Source organism: Callithrix jacchus, chromosome 9, assembly GCF_049354715.1.
Source record: "Callithrix jacchus isolate 240 chromosome 9, calJac240_pri, whole genome shotgun sequence".
Classification (NCBI taxonomy): Eukaryota; Metazoa; Chordata; class Mammalia; order Primates; family Cebidae; genus Callithrix; species Callithrix jacchus.
The window spans coordinates 132,307,424-132,328,492 of NC_133510.1; the positions used below are offsets into that span (position 1 = coordinate 132,307,424).

The 21,069-nt window shown below is 46.3% G+C and overlaps 1 protein-coding gene across 1 annotated transcript in view; it reads right to left on the reverse strand.

The window, feature by feature from the left end:
* TMEM132D (transmembrane protein 132D) overlaps positions 1-21,069 on the reverse strand; it is an 880,461-nt gene that overhangs the window by 116,038 nt on the left and 743,354 nt on the right. Inside the window, exon 5 of the mRNA XM_035258183.3 lies at positions 15,845-15,988. Coding sequence (XP_035114074.2) covers positions 15,845-15,988 — 144 coding nt within the window. The remainder of the gene's footprint in view (positions 1-15,844; positions 15,989-21,069) is intronic.

Below are 21,069 nucleotides of genomic sequence, written 5' to 3' on the forward strand. Positions count from 1 at the left end.
CACATGGATGTAAGCAAGGATACATATATGAAATTATACATATAGAATACAGAATAGGGAGATCTACAGAAAAATATCCCATTTTCCTTTCCATGGAAGAAATTATATATATGAAACTATTATAAAGGATATATATATGAAAATAGAGTATATATAAATATAGCCATATATAGGTTATATAGGAGATGAGACATGTGAATGTATGTGTGTAGCCTAGTTTTCTCTTCTGTAAAAGAAACTACATATATGTTCCTAATTATATAAGAAACAGGAGATATATATATTTATATATATAGATAGGAGATTATATGTATATGTATATGCATATATATATATACTTTTCTCATTTAAGGAGGAAACTACATATATAAAACTGTATCACAGGATATAATGAAACATACACACACACAGACACACATACACAGACACAGACACACAAAGACAGACACAGACGCACATACACAGACACCACAGACACACAAAGACAGACACACACGCACATACACAGGCACACACGCACATGCATAAACACACAAATTATCCCCTGTTTTGTCCTCCAGTTGGAAACTGAGGAGGGCAGGGACTGTTTTGCTACTGCTGAATCTGCAGCACTCTGAACAGTGCCTTGCGTGTATCAGAAACTCAATAAACACTTGTTAAATTATTTATGTTTATGCCGAAGACTCTTCATTAAATCAGTTACAAACATTTGAATTTTGAATTCTGTATGAGAGCCTCCATAGCATCTTCTGAACCTCAGGTCTCTCAAGTCTTAACCTGGCTCTGTAGAAGAAAAATTCTCATCCGGCAGAGGCACGGTACTCATTTCTGATCCGCACCAGTGCCTGAATCTTACTCCCGGCTGGACCTCGAATGGTTCCCACTGCCCTGACCTGCATCTGCGCTCGCTGGAGAGGCCTGGAAGAGACCCCCGGGGCCTCCATCCTGAGTCATTTCCCACGAGACATGTTGCTCAGGAACATCAGAATCCAAAGAGGTGTTCTTTGGAATTCGGAATCCACTGACTCTCTTCCTTGCCCGTAGCCATGACCTCCATACTAAGAGAGGCATCAGCACTTGTTTGACCTGGAAGAATGCCGGCCTTCTTTTCCTCTTGGTCACACACACTCATTACGTGGTACTGGTTTTTCCTCTCTTCTTGGATCAAAGAGCTTCTCACGAGGGGAAAGATGGCAGAAGCTCTGTAACTGACTCTAAAATTGAAATCAGGATCTGTGGCAAGTTCTTATGAGACAAACTTTAAGGCTCTGAAACACTAATCATGAAAAATACCCTGTTTCTATGATTATAATCTCAAATTTAGGTTTGTACACATATTGTTGCCCTTGTTTTCTCCTCTTATTAATCTGTATTCTCTTGTATAAGAGGACAGGGCCAGCTGGGTTCTAATTATCTTCCACTGCTGCCATCAGTGAGACTCTGCGGTACAAATGTGGGTTTGAATTACAGCTGGTATGTTACACACTGTGGTGTTGGCTGCGTGCCTCATTTTAGCACCAAAGGAGGTTCGAATCCTATATCACTATATACAACATTACTGTTCTAATGTTGCGCTTCAAAAATGACACAACAGCTTTGTGCCAGTTACATGCACTCTGTATATGATTTGCAGTGTTTAATTGCCTGCGTGTTTAGAGGGTTTAAGGTGACATATGGAATATAATTCATGCTTTAATGTACCCGTTACCAACATGGTTTTCTTCTTCGTATAGCAATTTTTTTGTGGTCACAGAACTAAAGGTTAAGTAAATAATTTTCCATCACGGAGGAGAATTAGCAAGGCTCACCCTTATAGTCATGTTAGAAACCCCAAGGTGCTATGCCTGCAATTTGGGCTGCTGCCAGCACCCATTACAAATCCCTTGGCCCATAATATCTTGCCCACTATGCCTTAGAGCATTTAGCAAATAAACACATCCAAAATGGAATTTTACTAAAATAACCCATTAAACACAAAGTATGTGTGTTAAAAAGTCAGGTTAACTGGAAATACCATCAAAAGGAAATGAAGGATCTAAGGCTTTATATCTCATTGGATGTTTATCCATTTTTCATACAAAGATGGGTTTGTCGTTCATTCATTCAACAAATCATTATTTATTAAGCAACTGCTACAAACCTTCTGTTAAGTCCAGGAATATAGAAACCAGTCATATATGTCCTCAGTCTTGAATTCCTCCAACTGTATCAGCTGTGTTCACCCATAATAACTGAGGGCTACAATGTGCTAAGTGCAATGAAGTCACATCTTACCTGAGAGCTAAAGTCTAAAGAAAGGCACAATTTGCCTACACTGAAGATTTTTCTTGAAACTCTCTTTATTTTATTTTATTTTTTTGAGACAGAGTTTCGCTCTTGTTACCCAGGCTGGAGTGCAATGGCGCCATCTCGGCTCACCGCAACCTCCACCCCCTGGGTTCAGGCAATTCTCCTGCCTCAGCCTCCTGAGTAGCTGGGATTACAGGCACGCGCCACCATGCCCAGCTAATTTTTTATAATTTTAGTAGAGACGGGGTTTCACCATGTTGACCAGGATGGTCTCGATCTCTTGACCTCGTGATCCACCCGCCTCGGCCTCCCAAAGTGCTGGGATTACAGGTTTGAGCCATCGCGCCCGGCCCAAAACTCTCTTAAACTGAAGCTCTCCTGACCATACCTCTCGTTTGGCCTTTCATGCCTGATTTTGTCATTTTGATCTTCAGGGTTGGGAAGCAATCATTTGCAATCTTCATGGTTTGCTTTTATTACCTACCTAGTACCTATTAAAGGGACCCTTGGTCCCTAGATTCTTGTTATCATTTAAGCTGCGAAATAACTTTAATTTGCTGTCCCATCTCTCCACGTAGAAAACAGAAAATACAGAGAAGCAATCAGGGCTGGGCCCCTTTCTAACCTCACCCCTGCTTTCTTGCCTTTACCTCCAGAACATTAGCTTGGCAACCATTCTCACCATAGCTTTACTCTTTTCTGAACTGAACTGACGGAGCCACCTGAATACAATCTTAAACATCACTCACCAACTGAAAGCCAAATAATGCAACAAACATATAAAAAAGCTCATCGTCACTGGTCATTAGAGAAATGCAAACCAAAACCACATTGAGATACCATCTCACGCCACTTAGAATGGCGATCATTAACAAATCTGGAGACAACAGATGCTGGAGAGGATGTGGAGAAATAGGAACACTTTTACACTGTTGGTGGGAGTGTAAATTAGTTCAACCATTGTGGAAGACAGTGTGGCGATTCCTGAAGGATCTAGAAATAGAAATATCATTTGATCCAGCAATCTCATTACTGGGTATGTACCCAAAGGATTATAAATCATTCTATTATAAAGACACATGCACACGTATGTTCATTGTGGCACTGTTGACAATAGCAAAGACCTGGAACCAAGCCCATCAATGACAGACTGGATAAAGAAAATGTGGCACATATACACCATGGAATACTATGCAGTCATAAAAAGATGAGTTCATGTCCTTTGCAGGGACATGGATTAAGCTGGAAACTATCGTTCTCAGCAAACTGACATAAGAACAGAAAATGAAACACCTCATCTTCTCATCTAAAGTGAGTATTGAACAATTGAGAACACATGGACACAGGGTGGGGAGCATCACACACCAGGGGCTGTCAGGGGGTGGGGGGCTAGGGGAGGGAGAGCATTAGCAGAAAGACCTGATGTAGATGATAGGGTGATGGGTGCAGCAAACCACCCTGGCACATGTATAACTATGTAACAAACCTGCATATTCTGCACATGTGCCCCAGAACTTAAAGTATAATTTAAATAAGTAAGTGGGAGCAAAATGATAAGAACATATGAACACAAAGAAGGAATTAACAGACACGGGTGTCTACCTGAGAGTGGAGGGTGGGAGCAGAAAGAGGAGCAGAAAAGATCGCTATTGAGCACTTGGCTTAATTCCTGGCTGATGAAATAATCGGTACAACAAACCCTCACGACACAAGTTTAGCTATGTAACAGAGCTCCACATGTATTCCCAAACCGAAAATAAAAGTTCAATAAAAATAAACATAAACATAAACATTGTTCATCAATTCAGCTCTTGAAACTCCTGCTTATTTTGTGGGGGCCTGGAGGGAGTCTCATCTGCCTTCCAGGGTATACTTTCACTGTTTTACATGAAGGTTCAGGAAAAATCCACTGTGCAGTGAATACATAGGTGTCTCCCATCCAAATGAAGAGAATGTTGTTCAGAGTTGTTTCCATGTTTTTCCTGGTGAAGACGGGAGTCTTCCTCCTCCCGGTGATAAGCAGAATCCTCTATGTGACAACCAAGAGAGATGGCCGTCTTCATCCTCATTCACTGTGACTTCTTAGATAGGATCTTCCTTTCAACATAATTGATAGCCCAGTGGGCAGCAGGCATTGTTCCGGGCACCGGGGAATCGGTAATGATCAAAACCAACTAGTCCTCACCCTTGTAGAGGCAGACAATGAACAGATAAAGAAGCAAAAAACGCAGGAAGCCTTCGGTGATAAGCTCGATGAAGAAACAGAGCAGGGAAGAGGGATGGGAATGTCAGAGGTGGGCACTGCTATTGAAACTGGGGAGATACGAGCTGAGACCTGAAGACAGGGAGGGGTAGCTGCGTGCATTCAGCAGGAGGGAGAACTGCAGGGTGAGGTCTCCAGGCAGGCGCAGGCCTGGGAGGTTCCAAGAGCCATCTAGAAACGCAGTGTGGCTGGAAGGAGACTTGCAGGAAATGAGGTCGGGATGGCAGGGCTAAGAGGGAGGGCGGGGAGATGGAATAGGCCTTAGGGGCAACTGTAAGGGATGTAGCTTTCACTTGGAGGGTTTCAAGTGGAGAAATAATGTGATGTGACCCATATTTTGAAAAGATCACTTTGACTCTTGGTGGAGAGTAGATTTTGGGGTGGGGGACAGGATCAAAAGCAATGAGGAGAAGCTCGTAGAAAATCATGTTACCTTGTGACCCTGACCCACTTATCCGGCGTGAAATAATTAAACCAGGGAAAGATTTGTGCAGATAGTCCTGAAATTAAGAACATAGCTGAAGGCATATTCCTACTTATAAGGGAATTTATACATAATTGAAGTGACTCTAATTGATTAATTTTCCAATGTAACCATATGTGTTTCTTTGTGGTCTCAGAACTAAAAGTCTGTTAGAATCATCATTTGTCATAAGGATCACGCCCATTTAACAAAATAAGAAACAGCTATTGAAACCAAAAAACTGAGGAATAAAGAGTTTATGGGGGTTAGGCACGGTGGCTCATACCTGTAATCCTGGCACTTTGGGATGCCGAGATGGGCAGATCATTTGAGGTCAGGAATTTGAGACCAGCCTGGCTGAGAAGGTACAGCCCCATCTCTACTAAAATGCAAAAATAAGATGAGTGTGCTGGCACATGCCTGTCATCTCAGCTACTTGGGAGGCTGGGGCAGGAGAATGGCTTGAACCCAGGAGGTGGAGGCTGCAGTGAGCTGAGCTCCAGCCTGGGCGACAGAGCAAGACTCCATTTCAGAAAAAGAATAATGAAAAGAGTTTGTGGCCCTTGCCCTGCTAGTCATTGTTATGGTTTAAATCCATGCAATTTGACTTGGGAGCTCAGACGCTTAAGCAGCATGTTACAGTCTTTTGACGCCACAACAGTCAGGTAGGATTTCGTTGTGGCGGTATCTCTAGAAAGGGTATGTGTCCCTCAGTCTGATGCAATCCTCATCATTCCCTATTGCTTTTACTCACTTAAATTATCTCCTGGCTCTTGTATTCTTCAGGGCTGGTGATTCCTGATCTAGATATTCTCCAAAATCCTTTATGTAAATTGTACGTAAGTGGGGTGGCAAGGGGAGGTCTAGTGGTTCCTTTCCAGGTCTAAGATGCCCATGATTGACAGTATCGGGGACTGTCGGACCAATGTCTGAGCATAGTAAAATGATGTGCTGTATTTGACTGGTGATGTCTGCTCTGGGTTTGGTACTGGGGGGAATATCTTGTGTAAGATTTATTTGCTGATGCTGTTCTAGGCAAACCTAGGGTATAGGGCAAGGTTGGTCCATCTTTGACCCATTTTCCCTCATTTTTTTGAGGTTTCCCCATTTCCCCAGGAGGTATAATCTCTGCTTGTCCAGATTTGCCTTTTAAAAAGAAAACTGATCTAAAGAATTCACTATGACAAACATTTCCAGGAATTGATATATACAACTTTACCTAGAAATGTATTAACTTTAATGAAGGATCGTAGGGAGAGATTAATGCCTAAACCAACGGCATGAAGTCTTGCTGGAACTGCAGGCATCCATGGAGGAGTTACTCCATGGGGGAGTAGGGTTTCAGTACATAATCACGTATGTCGTCACCCGTGAAGAAAAGGTCCAGTACAGTCCATGAGCAGGGATTGGCACTTTCTCTACAAAGGACTGGGTGGTAAGTATTTTCAGCATTGCGGGCCATGTGATTTCTCTCACAACAGCTCAACTCTGCCCTGGTCATGCAAAAGCAGCCATTGATAAGATGTAAATGAGTGGGTGTGGCTGTGCTGCCATGAAACGATTTTTTATGGATACCGAACTTTGGATTTTCTATGATTTCTATACGTCAACTCTGTCGTCGTAGCAGAAAAGCAGCCACAGACAATACTCAACATCTAAACATGCCCAGTCTCATCCCCCGGCAGGCATAGTTTGCCAACCCCTCTTCTAGATGAGTGATAGAGAAAGATAGAAACGGACTGGAAATGGGTACCACATATGTCATCTCCAGTGATGCGTCAGAATTCTCTGTGCCTCAATTCCCTTACCCCCAAAACGAGGATAAAAATAAACCTATTTCGATGGAGCAGAACAGAAAGTCCAGAAATGAATCCATGCTTATAAAGTCCCTTGCATTCCAACAAAGGTATCAGGAATACACAATCGGAAAGGACAGTCTCTTTAATAAACGGCACTGGGAAAACTGGATATCCACGTGCAGAAGCATAAAACTGGACCCTTGTCACCCACCATATCCAAAGATAATTCAAAGTAGATTAAAGCCTGAAACAAAAAAACCAGCAACTACAAAACTATCAGAAGAAAACACAAGACAGAAACTACAAAACTACCAGAAGAAAACACAGGGAAACACTGTATGGCTTTTGTCAGGGCAATACTTTTCTGGACTTGACCTTGAAAGCACAGGCAACAAAAACAAAATAGACAAATGAAAGTGAATGAAGCATAAACGCTTCTGCACAGCAAAGGAAACAATGGAGAGTGTGAAGACGGGACCAATGGAATGGGAGAAAATATTCGCAAGCCACACACCCAAAAAGGGTTAACACCTAAAACGCATAAGAAATTCAAACAACTCAATAGTAAGAAAACTATCCAATTAAACACGGGCAAGGGAACTGAGTAGACTTTTCACAAAAGAAAAGCTACAAAACGTCAACAGATACACTTAAAAATGCTCAGCCTCATGAATCATTGGGGAATGAAGATTAAAACCATTCCTTGGTTTTCTTATCACCACACACCTCAAACCATTCCTCTTTTAATATCACCTCAGAATGGCTATTAAGAATTGTTAAATTATAAAAGTCATTAAGAATTAGGAAACAGCGAGTGTGGGCAAGGATGTAACGAAAAGGGAAGCTTTGTACATTGTTGGTGGAAATGTGAATGAGTACGCTCGCTGTGGAGTACCGTATGGAGGTTTCTCACAAAACTAAAATAGAATTACCATATAATCTAGCAATCCCACTGCTGGGTATTTACCCGCAAAGATCTGAAATTAATATGTCAAAGAGGTGTCTGCACGTCTGTGTTCACTGCAGCAGTACTTACAATAGCCGAGTTATGGAATCAACCTAATTGTCCATCAACAGATGGATGGGTAAAGGAAATGCATGACATATATGCAATAGAATAGTAACCACACACCAAAAAGAAAAAAAAAAATTACATCATTTTTGACAACATGCATGTAATTTGAGAACGTTATGCTAAGTGAAACGTACCAGGCCCAGAAAGACAAATACTGCATGTTCTCACTTACATGTGGAATTTAAACTAAAACAATGGATTTCATCAAAGCAGAGAGTACAGTGGTCATTACAGAGGCTGGGGCTTTGGTACAAGGCCTCAGCCTGGAAAAATAAGTTGTTGTTGTTTTGTTTAAATCTGTTCCACAGTGTGGAGAATATAGTTAACAATAGTGTATTGTACATTTCAAAAAGTGTCAAGAGAATAAATTTCAGCTGTTCTCACTACAAAAATTAAGTATCTGAAGTGAAGGATGTTAGTCTGATTGAATTATTCCACCTCTTATTCATAAATCACAACGTCACTTTGTGCTCCATAAATATATACAATTTACAATAAAAAACTGTCAATTTACAATAAAATAAAAATAAAACTAGATAAATGTTTTAAACTATAACTGATAAAAATATCTATGTTATGGGGTTGCTGTGGGGATTATAGTACAAATGCTTACCTGCTGTGAAGTGAGCATCCAGTAAGTATTAAAACATCACTATTTCTATTTCTATTGCTAGAACACCTCCATTTACTTTTTTTTTGTGAGACAGGGTCTCGCTCTGCCATCCAGGCTGGAGTGCAGTGGGGCCATCATGCCTCGCTGCAGCCTCAACTTACCAGGCTCCAGTAATCCTCCCTCCTCAGCACCCTGAGTAGCTAGAATTATAGGTGTGCACCCAGCTAATTTTTGTATTTTTGGTAGAGACAGGGTTTTTCCATGTTGCTCAGGCTGGTCTTAAACTCCTGAGCTCAAGTGATCCTCCTGCCTCAGCCTCCTAAAATGCTGGGATTACAGGTGTGAGCCACCATGCATGGCAATCTCTAACTACTTTTAATCTGCATCAGGAGTGAAATAATCCATGAACAATTCTGAAATCACACATTAGGTTTTAGAAACAGATTGATATGGTGGAAGAAGAACTTACTAGATGAGCCAATGAATGGAAGCAGAAATGTTGTTTTCCCTAAACTAATATATTTACTCCTGTATTCATTCACTTTCATACTGCTATGAAGAAATATCTGAGACTGGGTAATTTATAATGAAAAATAGGTTTAATGGACTCACAGTTCCACATGGCTGAGGAGGCCTCACAGTCATGGCAGAAGGTGAAGGGGGAGCAAAGGCATGTCTTACACAGTGGCAGGCAAGAGGGCTTGTGCAGGGGAACTGCCCTTTATAAAACCGTCAGATCTCATGAGATTTATTCACTGTCACGGGAACAGCACAGGAAAAACCCACCTCCATGATTCAATTACCTCCCACTGGGTTCCTCCCGTGATATGTGGGGATGATGGAAGCAACAATTCAGGATAAGATTTGGGTGGGGATGAAACCAAACCATATCAACTCCTAATCCAGCAATAACAAAAATCCTCACTTTAGGAAGACGATTTTTTTTCTTTTTTGAGACAGAGTTTTGTTCTTGTTACCCAGGCTGGAGCGCAATGGCACGATCTCGGCTCACCGCAACCTCTGCCTCCTGGGTTCAAGCAATTATCCTGCCTCAGCCTCCCAAGTAGCTGGGACTACATGCACACGCCACCATGCCCAGCTAATTTTTGTATTTTTATAGAGACGGGGTTTCACCTTGTTGACCAGGATGGTCTCGATCTCTTGACCTCATGATCCACCCGCCTCGGCCTCCCAAAGTGCTGGGATTATAGGCATGAGCCACCACGCCTGGCCAGGAAGACGATTTTAGAGACGTCTTCCACTACTGCTGTCCAAATAGGATGCCATGATTAAAAATCAGTAATACCGGGTGAGTGTGCAAAGGTTATGTGATACAATTCACCTCTATCTTCCCCTAACTCTCCCTGCCATGCATCCAGTTGGATCTCACTGGACGGCGTGGGGACAAATAGGGTCAATCCCTGTCTCCTGCAGGTGGTTGCTCCCACTCTGAAGCTACAGAGTCCTTTCCAGTACTGGAGGTTTCCTATCAAAATGACCACCCTTTGCCATACGATAGATTGAAGAAAGCATCCATTGGGAATTCAGTCTAATCAATTACCCCTAAAAGAGCCCCAGAGATATTCCTTCACTAATCAAAAGTGCATCTCTTGTGTATCAAAGGTATCATGCTCTTACGGGGGGGCAGGGGGGTGGCTATTGTTATGTGGCCAGTCTGCTTCCTGAGAACTCTTCCCTGCAGGTGACACAGGGCAAGTCTTCAGAGGAGGTAGCAGGAATCAGTGAGGAGGCACAATCCCTGTAACCACCCCCCCCATTCCTTAGCTGGATATTTGAAGCCATTTGGCTAAACTTTTGAGGTGGGGACAAAAATGCTGACTGGGAGTTACAGGATCTGCAGGTGGGAAGAAAGAAGTCGGGACTAATTACGAAGCTGCCTCTTGGGGGCTGTCCCTATGGCTGTGCAGGTGGTTGGTCATCCAGCTGGATTGCTGAAAGATAATTTTGTGGGGTGCTGGCTCCCCACTGCCCTCCTTCTCTCAGGAGTCAGGCCGCTCAGGCGCTAACACTGAAGCCCTCCAGCAGGGATGCTGGAAATAGCAGAAGAGCTTCTCTGCTTCCCCCTCTTCTTTCCTCCCAGTTGTTTACTCAGCTTGTTAAGTGTTGTGCTCCCATCCCCGAAATCACACTCCTTCTCCTCACGGCAGTTTGCTACTCTCACAGAAAGAAAGATTCAGCTTTGATTCACCTTAGGAGAATGTGTTAAGCTTTATCACGCCTGCTTTCCATTGTCGAGTGGCTCTGGTGGAGAAGCAAGTGTGGGTGCGGGCGCTGTGGAAATGCTGTAATAAAGCAGGTTCACCAAGAGCAGCTGTAATCAGGTAGGGCTACAGCCCCCTTTCATTTTTATCAGTGGACTTTTCTGAATTATCTGGTAGATACTGGTTTATCCAGGACCTGCTAATGAACACTTGAGCTTGTAAGTTGCAAGAACAAGAACAAAAACCTTAGCAAATTTTTCAGAAGTAATACTCAAGCCCAAGTCCATCTTCCTCCTAGTGCGTGAAGTGTGGCTGGCTTCAGGAGAGAGCAGCTCTCCCACCAGCTGGTCTGTAGGATCTTACAATGTCCCCAACCCCGATACTGTCCCACTCCTAAGTGGCTGCAGAGGACATGGGCTGCTCTTGTTACAGAGAGTTCACTGTCCTTCTCTGTAGTGACAACACATGCTTGGCCCTGGGGCACCCTACTCCCCAAACTCCTCATTGAGCTCATGTGCTTCAAGATGATTTAGGGTTTGGACAACCAGTGTGTTAGGGTCCTTGGGCTGCAGTGCTAGGCTCAAGGATAAGAAGGTGACTTAAATAGGTCCCATAAGAACATCTCTCAGGATTTATAGAGGAATGTCCTAGAAGACAAATACTCTTTTCTATTGGATGTGAGCCAGTTCTGAGGCATCCATCTTGTTCCCACAAGGGCAGCTCTGTGAGAATAAAACTCATACAGAAGAGAGAGTGTCTATAAGGAAGAAAGAGAAAGAGTGAGGGTAGGGGAAGAAAGAGAGAAGGAGAGAGGGAGAGGCAGAGAAGAAGGAGAGAGGGGGAGGGAGAGAAGGAGGGAGGGGGAGGGAGAGAAGGAGGGAGGGGGAGGGAGAGAGGGGATGTTCCAGTGATATATTTTGGAGTTCTAAATAAAACATCCTAAGCTAGCCCAATCTAGACTTTTCAATCATGTGACAATTTTTTTTTAACTTTTTGATGTAGGTGGCATTTTCTATTATTTCCAACCTCTAAAAGTCAAAATGGATATTACTACAAACATCTGACATGCTTTCATTGGGGACCTGTTGCCTTCTTGAAAAACAAAACAAAACAACCAAATCAACAAAAACCAAGCATCCTTGGGAGGCAGAAGAGAGCCTGACTTCATGCAATTTACAGTTCAATGTGAATGAGTTTCCAGTGGATTTTCTGAGAGCAGGTTTTGATGTGTAGCTGGGGAAGGCCACACCCAGCCTGTTGGGCTTTTGGCTGAAGAAAAAAGAGAAAGTGAATAAAAATAAAAAGACTGGGGCCTTTAAAGGCAGACTTCTCTGCTCAGAGGCTTTCCAGGGCTGTACAGGTGGCTGTGGCACATCTTTGGGAATCCCTGGGCTTGCTTTCCCAACAGCCTGCAAATGACACCAACACATCACACGGACCAGGTGGCTCTTTGTCAACATCTGTGATTCAGAGCAGCACAATGACCACTGTGTGAGCTGCGGGTTTTCATTTTTAAGTTGTTTGTTCTTCTTCATTTTCTACCTTATTTCGGTTTGACTGAATTATTTCAGACGGTCAGCCCTAAAGCTCTGAGATTTTCTCAGCTAGGTCTATTCTGTTAATACTTGCAATTGCACTATTTAATTCTTGTAGTGTTTTTCAGCTCTTCAGATCAGCTTGCTTCTTTTTTATAATGGCTCCTTACATCACATACAAAATTAACTCAAGATGGATTAAATACTTAAATGTAAAACCCAAAACCATAAAATTCCTGGAAGATAACCATTCTGGACATAGAACTTGGCAAAGATTTCACGACAAAAATGCCAAAAGCAATTGCAACCAAAACAAAAATTGACAAACAGGAGATAATAAGTTAAGAACTTCTGCAGAACAACAGAAACCCAACAGAGCAAACAGAACCTACAGAATGGAAAAAAATATCTGCAAACTATGCGTCTGATGAAGGTCTAACATCTCACACCTGTAAGGAACATAAACAATTTTATAAGCAAAAACCAACCCCACTAAAAAGTGTGCAAGAGACATGAACAGAAAAAAAAATGAGAAGGGCATTATTTTTTTTTCAAAAGAAGACATATATGCGGCCAAAAAGCATATGAGAAAATGCTTGACATCACTAATCATTAGAGAAATGCAAATCAAAATCTCAGGGAGATACCATCTCACACCAGTCAGATGGTCTATTATTAAAGAGTTAAAAAATGACAGATGCAGGTTGTGGAGAAAAGGGAATGTTTATAAAGGGCTGATGGAAAGAGTGCTAATTAGTTGAGCCACTGTGGAAAGCAGTTTGGTGATTCCTCAAAGAGCTAAAATCAGAACAACCATTCAACCTAGCAGTCCTATTATTGGGTATACACCCAAATGAATATAAATCATTCTGTCATAAAGATGCATGCGTGTGGCTGTTCATTGCTGCACTATTCACAATAGCAGAGACATGAGATTAACCTAGATGCCCATCCATGGTGGACTGGATATAGAAAATGTGGTACATATATACCATGGAACACCATGCAGCCATAAAAGAGAATGAGATCATGTCCTTTGCAGGGAAATGGAGGGAGCTGGAGGCCATTATTCTAACACAGGAACAGAAGACCAAATACTGCATGTTCTTGCTTATAAGTGGGGATGAACAAGGAGAACGCATGGGTACTAGGAGGGGAACCACACACACTGGGGCCTATGGGAGGGTGGAGGGCAGGAGGGGGAAGAGGGTCAGAAAAAAATACCTCCTGAGTACTGTGTATATTATCTGGGTGATGAAATTATCTGTACACCAAAGCCCTGTGACACGCAGGCGACCTATTCATATTTAACAAACCTGTACATGTACTCCCAAACCCGAAATAAAAGTTAAAAACACACAAAAAGCCAAAAAAAAAAAAAAGCCCGACTAATGTTTTAAGTGATGAACCCAAACAGCCCTGCCCTGATAGAGCTTAGGTTCCAATGAGGACAGCCAGAGGAGGAGTATAAGAAGTAAAAATACATAGTGTATCTGTCATACATAAACATATGCTATGTATGACATAGACGCAAACATTTGAATGGAAGTTAAGCAGGGATGGGGAAGGCAGTGCCGTGGGTGTGTGTGAAGATTTTCCTGACTACGCTGCTCTGGAAAGGGCTTGCGGAAAAGATGAGGTGAGGGAAAGAGAGTGAAAGGCAGAGGGAGGGGAGGGGCCGCCTGTCCCATCAGAGGAGCAGCCAGGACTCCAGTGTGGCCCGAGTGGAGGGACCCAGAGAGGGTGGGCCTCGCTCGAGGCCCATGTAATAGCAGGTGTGGCCGCAAAGCTTTGATTCTGTCTCTGTAAACACTCTGCCTTTTCCTTTGAGAAGGGGAAGCCAGTGAATTTTTTTTTAATAAAAAAAAGTTGATCCATAGTAAATGTACACATTTTGGGGTCCACGTGGTCGTTTAATACATTCATAAAATGTGTAAAGATCAAATCAGTGTAATTGAGATAGCCTTCATCTAAGATATTTGGTTTCTTCATGCTAGGAACATTTGTATTATTCTTTAGCTATCTTAAAATATGTAATAGATTATTGTAAACGGTAGCCACCCAACTGATCTATCTAACGTGGGGTCTTATTTCTTCTATCAAACTGCATATCGGTGTCTACTCAGCAGCCTGGAGGTCATCATGTGAGAGAAGGGAGAGGGGCTGAGCAGAGGGGTGACATGGTCAGATCACCTGTGACCACCCTGACAGTAGCACTAAAGATGGGTTATGGGAGAGGAGGCAAGGACGGGCCCTCAGACACCAGTGAGCTGGTGACTGAGGTGATTGTGTCTGGGACTGGGTGGCGACAGCATCCGTGGAGGAGGGCTGGATCCTGGCTATCCTTGGAAGGCATTGCCAACAGGATTTGCTGAAGGCTTGGATGTGCAGAGAGGAGAGAGATGTAAGATGAACCTAGGGATTGGCTGCAGTCAGTCAAGGGAGTCACCCTGTGCTGATGTGAAGAAGATTCTGGAATGAGGAGCAGGAGGGCAGTGTGATGTCATGTGGTCCGCTGCCCTGTTGCTTTCTCTCTGACACCCTTAAGGATGGAGATTGTCTGTCTCATTTGTGCGGTCCTAGTGTCTTGAACAGTACCTAGCATGTAGTGGGGATTTGATTTGTGTTTGTTGACTGCATTTTAAATGAGCACAAGTGCTCCCTGGAGGTTTGCTTCAGAGCAGAGCGTTACACCAGTCCCTGTCCGGGAATCGTCCTGTGCTCCTGCCATGGCTGGGACTCACGGGAAGGGAGTCTCCTGGAGCCTGGTGAAGCCCTTCTCCTTGTCCCGGGCTTTTGTTGGGAGGCTCCTTGTTCGAGGAGGAGCCCGCTGCATCTGTCACTGCAGCCCTGGCTCTGGGGTGGGTGGCGGCACTCCCAGGAACCCATTTACCTCCCGCAGGCTGGAAGTGTGTGATGAGGTTCCTTGCAGAGCGAGGCTCCATATCCCCAGCCTCCTCCATCCATCTCCCAGTGTGCCGTCGTTTTGAATCATTTTTGCATTTAATTTAAGAAGAGAAAGAAGAGGCCAAGACGAAGGAAGGAGGAGTGAGCGCTGTTCATCCACATCCCTAGTTCACGTGGAATTTTGTGGGCTGGGCAAGGGAATGGAGAATGATTTCCTCTTTCTCCCTTGGTCAGTATTGTAAATCAAAGCTGGGAGTAGTTGTATACCTTATACCACCATTGACTCTACACGAATGCTATATGCTATAGAATCATCCCGGTGCCTGGCCACACACCCCTCCATCTAGGCTCTGGGGCTCCCTCCCCAGCCTGGGGCAGGTGGAGGGTAAACTGGTCCCTGCCTCCCACCACAGTCTCCCTGGGGATCTGGGAAGAGGTCAAGGGCATTCAGCAAACACAGAGTGTCAAGGGACAGCCTCCCGGACTCAGAGTCATCAGCCAGAGCAGTTTTCCATGCTGTCCAATATTAGTGTCAGGGAGAATCTCCTGATGTAAGTGGCAGGATAACCAGAATGGGATGGGAGGGATCCTGTAGGACCCAGAGGTCCCAGCCGGTCCAGGAGCACAGAAGCTGACATGACAGCAGGTTTCTGCAGGGGCAGGGAGGTGTCAACTTGCCTTAATCACGTCTTCATCAGATGATCTACACTCCACAGATTCCAGCAGCTCTGTCACTGTGCCGTCCTCCTCCACAGAGACCACCTTCACTGGGACGGCCACTGTCTTCCCCGTGAGGATAGCTGTGTTCAGGATCTCTGCCTCCTGGAAGACCAAACACACCCTTCCATCACATCCCTCCTGAGACGGCCCAAACATACCCTTCCATCACATCCCTCCTGAGACAGCCCAATCACACCCTTCCATCACATCCCTCCTGGATGACCAAACACACCCTTCCATCACATCCCCTCCTGAGACGGCCCAATCACACCCTTCCATCACATCCCTCCTGGATGACCAAACACACCCTTCCATCACATCCCCTCCTGGATGACCAAACACACCCTTCCATCACATCCCTCCTGAGATGGCCCAAACACACCCTTCCATCACATCCCCTCCTGAGACGGCCCAAACACACCCTTCCATCACATCCCCTCCTGAGACGGCCCAATCACACCCTTCCATCACATCCCTCCTGGATGACCAAACACACCCTTCCATCACATCCCCTCCTGGATGACCAAACACACCCTTCCATCACATCCCCTCCTGAGACGGCCCAATCACACCCTTCCATCACATCCCTCCTGGATGACCAAACACACCCTTCCATCACATCCCCTCCTGGATGACCAAACACACCCTTCCATCACATCCCCTCCTGAGACGGCCCAATCACACCCTTCCATCACATCCCTCCTGGATGACCAAACACACCCTTCCATCACATCCCCTCCTGGATGACCAAACACACCCTTCCATCACATCCCTCCTGGATGACCAAACACACCCTTCCATCACATCCCCTCCTGAGACGGCCCAATCACACCCTTCCATCACATCCCTCCTGGATGACCAAACACACCCTTCCATCACATCCCCTCCTGGATGACCAAACACACCCTTCCATCACATCCCTCCTGGATGACCAAACACACCCTTCCATCACATCCCCTCCTGGATGACCAAACACACCCTTCCATCACATCCCTCCTGGATGACCAAACACACCCTTCCATCACATCCCCTCCTGAGACGGCCCAATCACACCCTTCCATCACATCCCTCCTGGATGACCAAACACACCCTTCCATCACATCCCCTCCTGGATGACCAAACACACCCTTCCATCACATCCCTCCTGGATGACCAAACACACCCTTCCATCACATCCCCTCCTGAGACGGCCCAATCACACCCTTCCATCACATCCCTCCTGGATGACCAAACACACCCTTCCATCACATCCCCTCCTGGATGACCAAACACACCCTTCCATCACATCCCTCCTGGATGACCAAACACACCCTTCCATCACATCCCCTCCTGAGACGGCCCAATCACACCCTTCCATCACATCCCTCCTGGATGACCAAACACACCCTTCCATCACATCCCCTCCTGGATGACCAAACACACCCTTCCATCACATCCCTCCTGGATGACCAAACACACCCTTCCATCACATCCCTCCTGAGACGGCCCAAACACACCCTTCCATCACATCCCTCCTGAGACGGCCCAAACACACCCTTCCATCACATCCCTCCTGGATGACCAAACACACCCTTCCATCACATCCCCTCCTGGATGACCAAACACACCCTTCCATCACATCCCTCCTGGATGACCAAACACACCCTTCCATCACATCCCTCCTGGATGACCAAACACACCCTTCCATCACATCCCCTCCTGAGACAGCCCAATCACACCCTTCCATCACATCCCTCCTGAGACGGCCCAAACACACCCTTCCATCACATCCCTCCTGAGACGGCCCAAACACACCCTTCCATCACATCCCTCCTGAGACGGCCCAAACACACCCTTCCATCACATCCCCTCCTGAGACGGCCCAAACACACCCTTCCATCACATCCCTCCTGAGACGGCCCAAACACACCCTTCCATCACATCCCTCCTGAGATGGCCCAAACATACCCTTCCATCACATCCCCTCCTGGATGACCAAACACACCCTTCCATCACATCCCCTCCTGGAACGGCCCAAACACACCCTTCCATCACATCCCTCCTGAGACGGCCCAAACACACCCTTCCATCACATCCCTCCTGAGACGGCCCAAACATACCCTTCCATCACATCCCCTCCTGGATGACCAAACACAGCCTTCCATCACATCCCCTCCTGAGACAGCCCAATCACACCCTTCCATCACATCCCTCCTGAGACGGCCCAAACACACCCTTCCATCACATCCCCTCCTGAGACGGCCCAAACACACCCTTCCATCACATCCCTCCTGAGACGGCCCAAACATACCCTTCCATCACATCCCTCCTGAGACGGCCCAAACACACCCTTCCATCACATCCCCTCCTGGATGACCAAACACAGCCTTCCATCACATCCCTCCTGGAAGACCAAACACACCCTTCCATCACATCCCCTCCTGAGACGGCCCAAACACACCCTTCCATCACATCCCCTCCTGGATGACCAAACACAGCCTTCCATCACATCCCCTCCTGGAAGACCAAACACACCCTTCCATCACATCCCCTCCTGAGACGGCCCAAACACACCCTTCCATCACATACCTTCCTGAGACGGCCCAAACACACCCTTCCATCACATTCCTCCTGAGACGGCCCAAATACACCCTTCCATCACATCCCCTCCTGGATGACCCAAACACACCCTTCCATCACATCCCTCCTGGATGACCAAACACAGCCTTCCATCACATCCCTCCTGGAAGACCAAACACACCCTTCCATCACATCCCCTCCTGAGACGGCTCAAACACACCCTTCCATCACATCCCCTCCTGGATGACCAAACACAGCCTTCCATCACATCCCCTCCTGGAAGACCAAACACACCCTTCCATCACATCCCTCCTGAGATGGCCCAAACACACCCTTCCATCACATACCTTCCTGAGACGGCCCAAACACACCCTTCCATCACATCCCTCCTGAGACGGCCCAAATACACCCTTCCATCACATCCCCTCCTGGAAGATCAAACACACCCTTCCATCACATCCCCTCCTGAGATGGCCCAAACACACCCTTCCATCACATCCCCTCCTGGATGACCAAACACAGCCTTCCATCACATCCCTCCTGGAAGACCAAACACACCCTTCCATCACATCCCCTCCTGGATGACCCAAACACACCCTTCCATCACATCCCTCCTGAGACGGCCCAAACACACCCTTCCATCACATCCCCTCCTGAGACAGCCCAATCAAACCCTTCCATCACATCCCCTCCTGAGACGGCCCAAACACACCCTTCCATCACATCCCTCCTGAGACGGCCCAAACACACCCTTCCATCACATCCCCTCCTGAGACGGCCCAAACACACCCTTCCATCACATCCCCTCCTGGATGATCAAACACACCCTTCCATCACATCCCCTCCTGAGACGGCCCAAACACACCCTTCCATCACATCCCTCCTGAGACGGCCCAAATACACCCTTCCATCACATCCCCTCCTGGAAGATCAAACACACCCTTCCATCACATCCCCTCCTGAGATGGCCCAAACACACCCTTCCATCACATCCCCTCCTGGATGACCAAACACAGCCTTCCATCACATCCCTCCTGGAAGACCAAACACACCCTTCCATCACATCCCCTCCTGGATGACCCAAACACACCCTTCCATCACATCCCTCCTGAGACGGCCCAAACACACCCTTCCATCACATCCCCTCCTGAGACAGCCCAATCAAACCCTTCCATCACATCCCCTCCTGAGACGGCCCAAACACACCCTTCCATCACATCCCTCCTGAGACGGCCCAAACACACCCTTCCATCACATCCCCTCCTGAGACGGCCCAAACACACCCTTCCATCACATCCCCTCCTGGATGATCAAACACACCCTTCCATCACATCCCCTCCTGAGACGGCCCAAACACACCCTTCCATCACATCCCTCCTGAGACGGCCCAAACACACCCTTCCATCACATCCCCTCCTGAGACGGCCCAAACACACCCTTCCATCACATCCCTCCTGGATGACCAAACACACCCTTCCATCACATCCCCTCCTGAGACGGCCCAATCACACCCTTCCATCACATCCCTCCTGAGACGGCCCAATCACACCCTTCCATCACATCCCTCCTGGATGACCAAACACAGCCTTCCATCACATCCCCTCCTGGATGACCAAACACAGCCTTCCATCACATCCCCTCCTGGAAGACCAAACACACCCTTCCATCACATCCCCTCCTGGAAGACCAAACACACCCTTCCATCACATCCCTCCTGAGACGGCCCAAACACACCCTTCCATCACATCCCCTCCTGAGACAGCCCAGCCCTGGGCATATGCTGCCTGCCTTCCCTCAGCCTCCCTGCAAACAGCACTGGCCTCTTCTGCAGGATCACAAATCCTGGCGGGCAGCAGCAGCTGGGTGACCATGGCAGCCAAGGAATAATATTCTGTCCCCACCCAGATTTCTGCAGGGAAACTATGGTGGGGAAGGGGCAGAGGATATAAAAAGTGGCAGAGAAAATTTATTTCTAATATTGTGTTTGGCAAACACTTTTGTGTCAGGCGCCCTTGTAAGTGCTTTACAAATATTGGCTCATCAATCCTCATAGCATCCTGATAAGACAAGCGCTCTTCTTCCCATTTTACAGATGGCACAGGGAGGTTTTGTCACTTTCCCAGGGTCACACAGCTAGAAGTGAACGAAGGCAGGATTTGAACCCAGGAAGCCCAGCTCCCAAGTCCATGCATCAGCCAACTCAAATAGCTCTAAAGATGGACACAATGACTGTAGCTTAAGCAGCCGATGGGCAGCCAGAGGGGCCTGATGTGGAAGGAGCTTGGATGAGCAGCACCTCCAGTGTGTGGTACACGAGGGAGATGGAGGCACAGACAGCCCTCCCTCTCTGTGCTCTCTTGCTCTGGGTTTCTTTCACTCTGTTTCAATTTTCCAGGCCTGTATTGGGTCCTGGCCTCTAGACGTGTCTGGAATGTTATTGTGGCTCCAGCGGCACTCCCACACCCCCACTGATAAGACCCACGACACACAAGTCACAGCCACACTCACCCAAACACACGTTTTGCTGTAAACCCTTCGCTCAGAGAGCAGCTCAAGACGTGTGCCTTTAGGGATGTCCCCTGGCTTGCCGCAAGTATAAGCTTCCAGAATCAGAATGTCCTGAA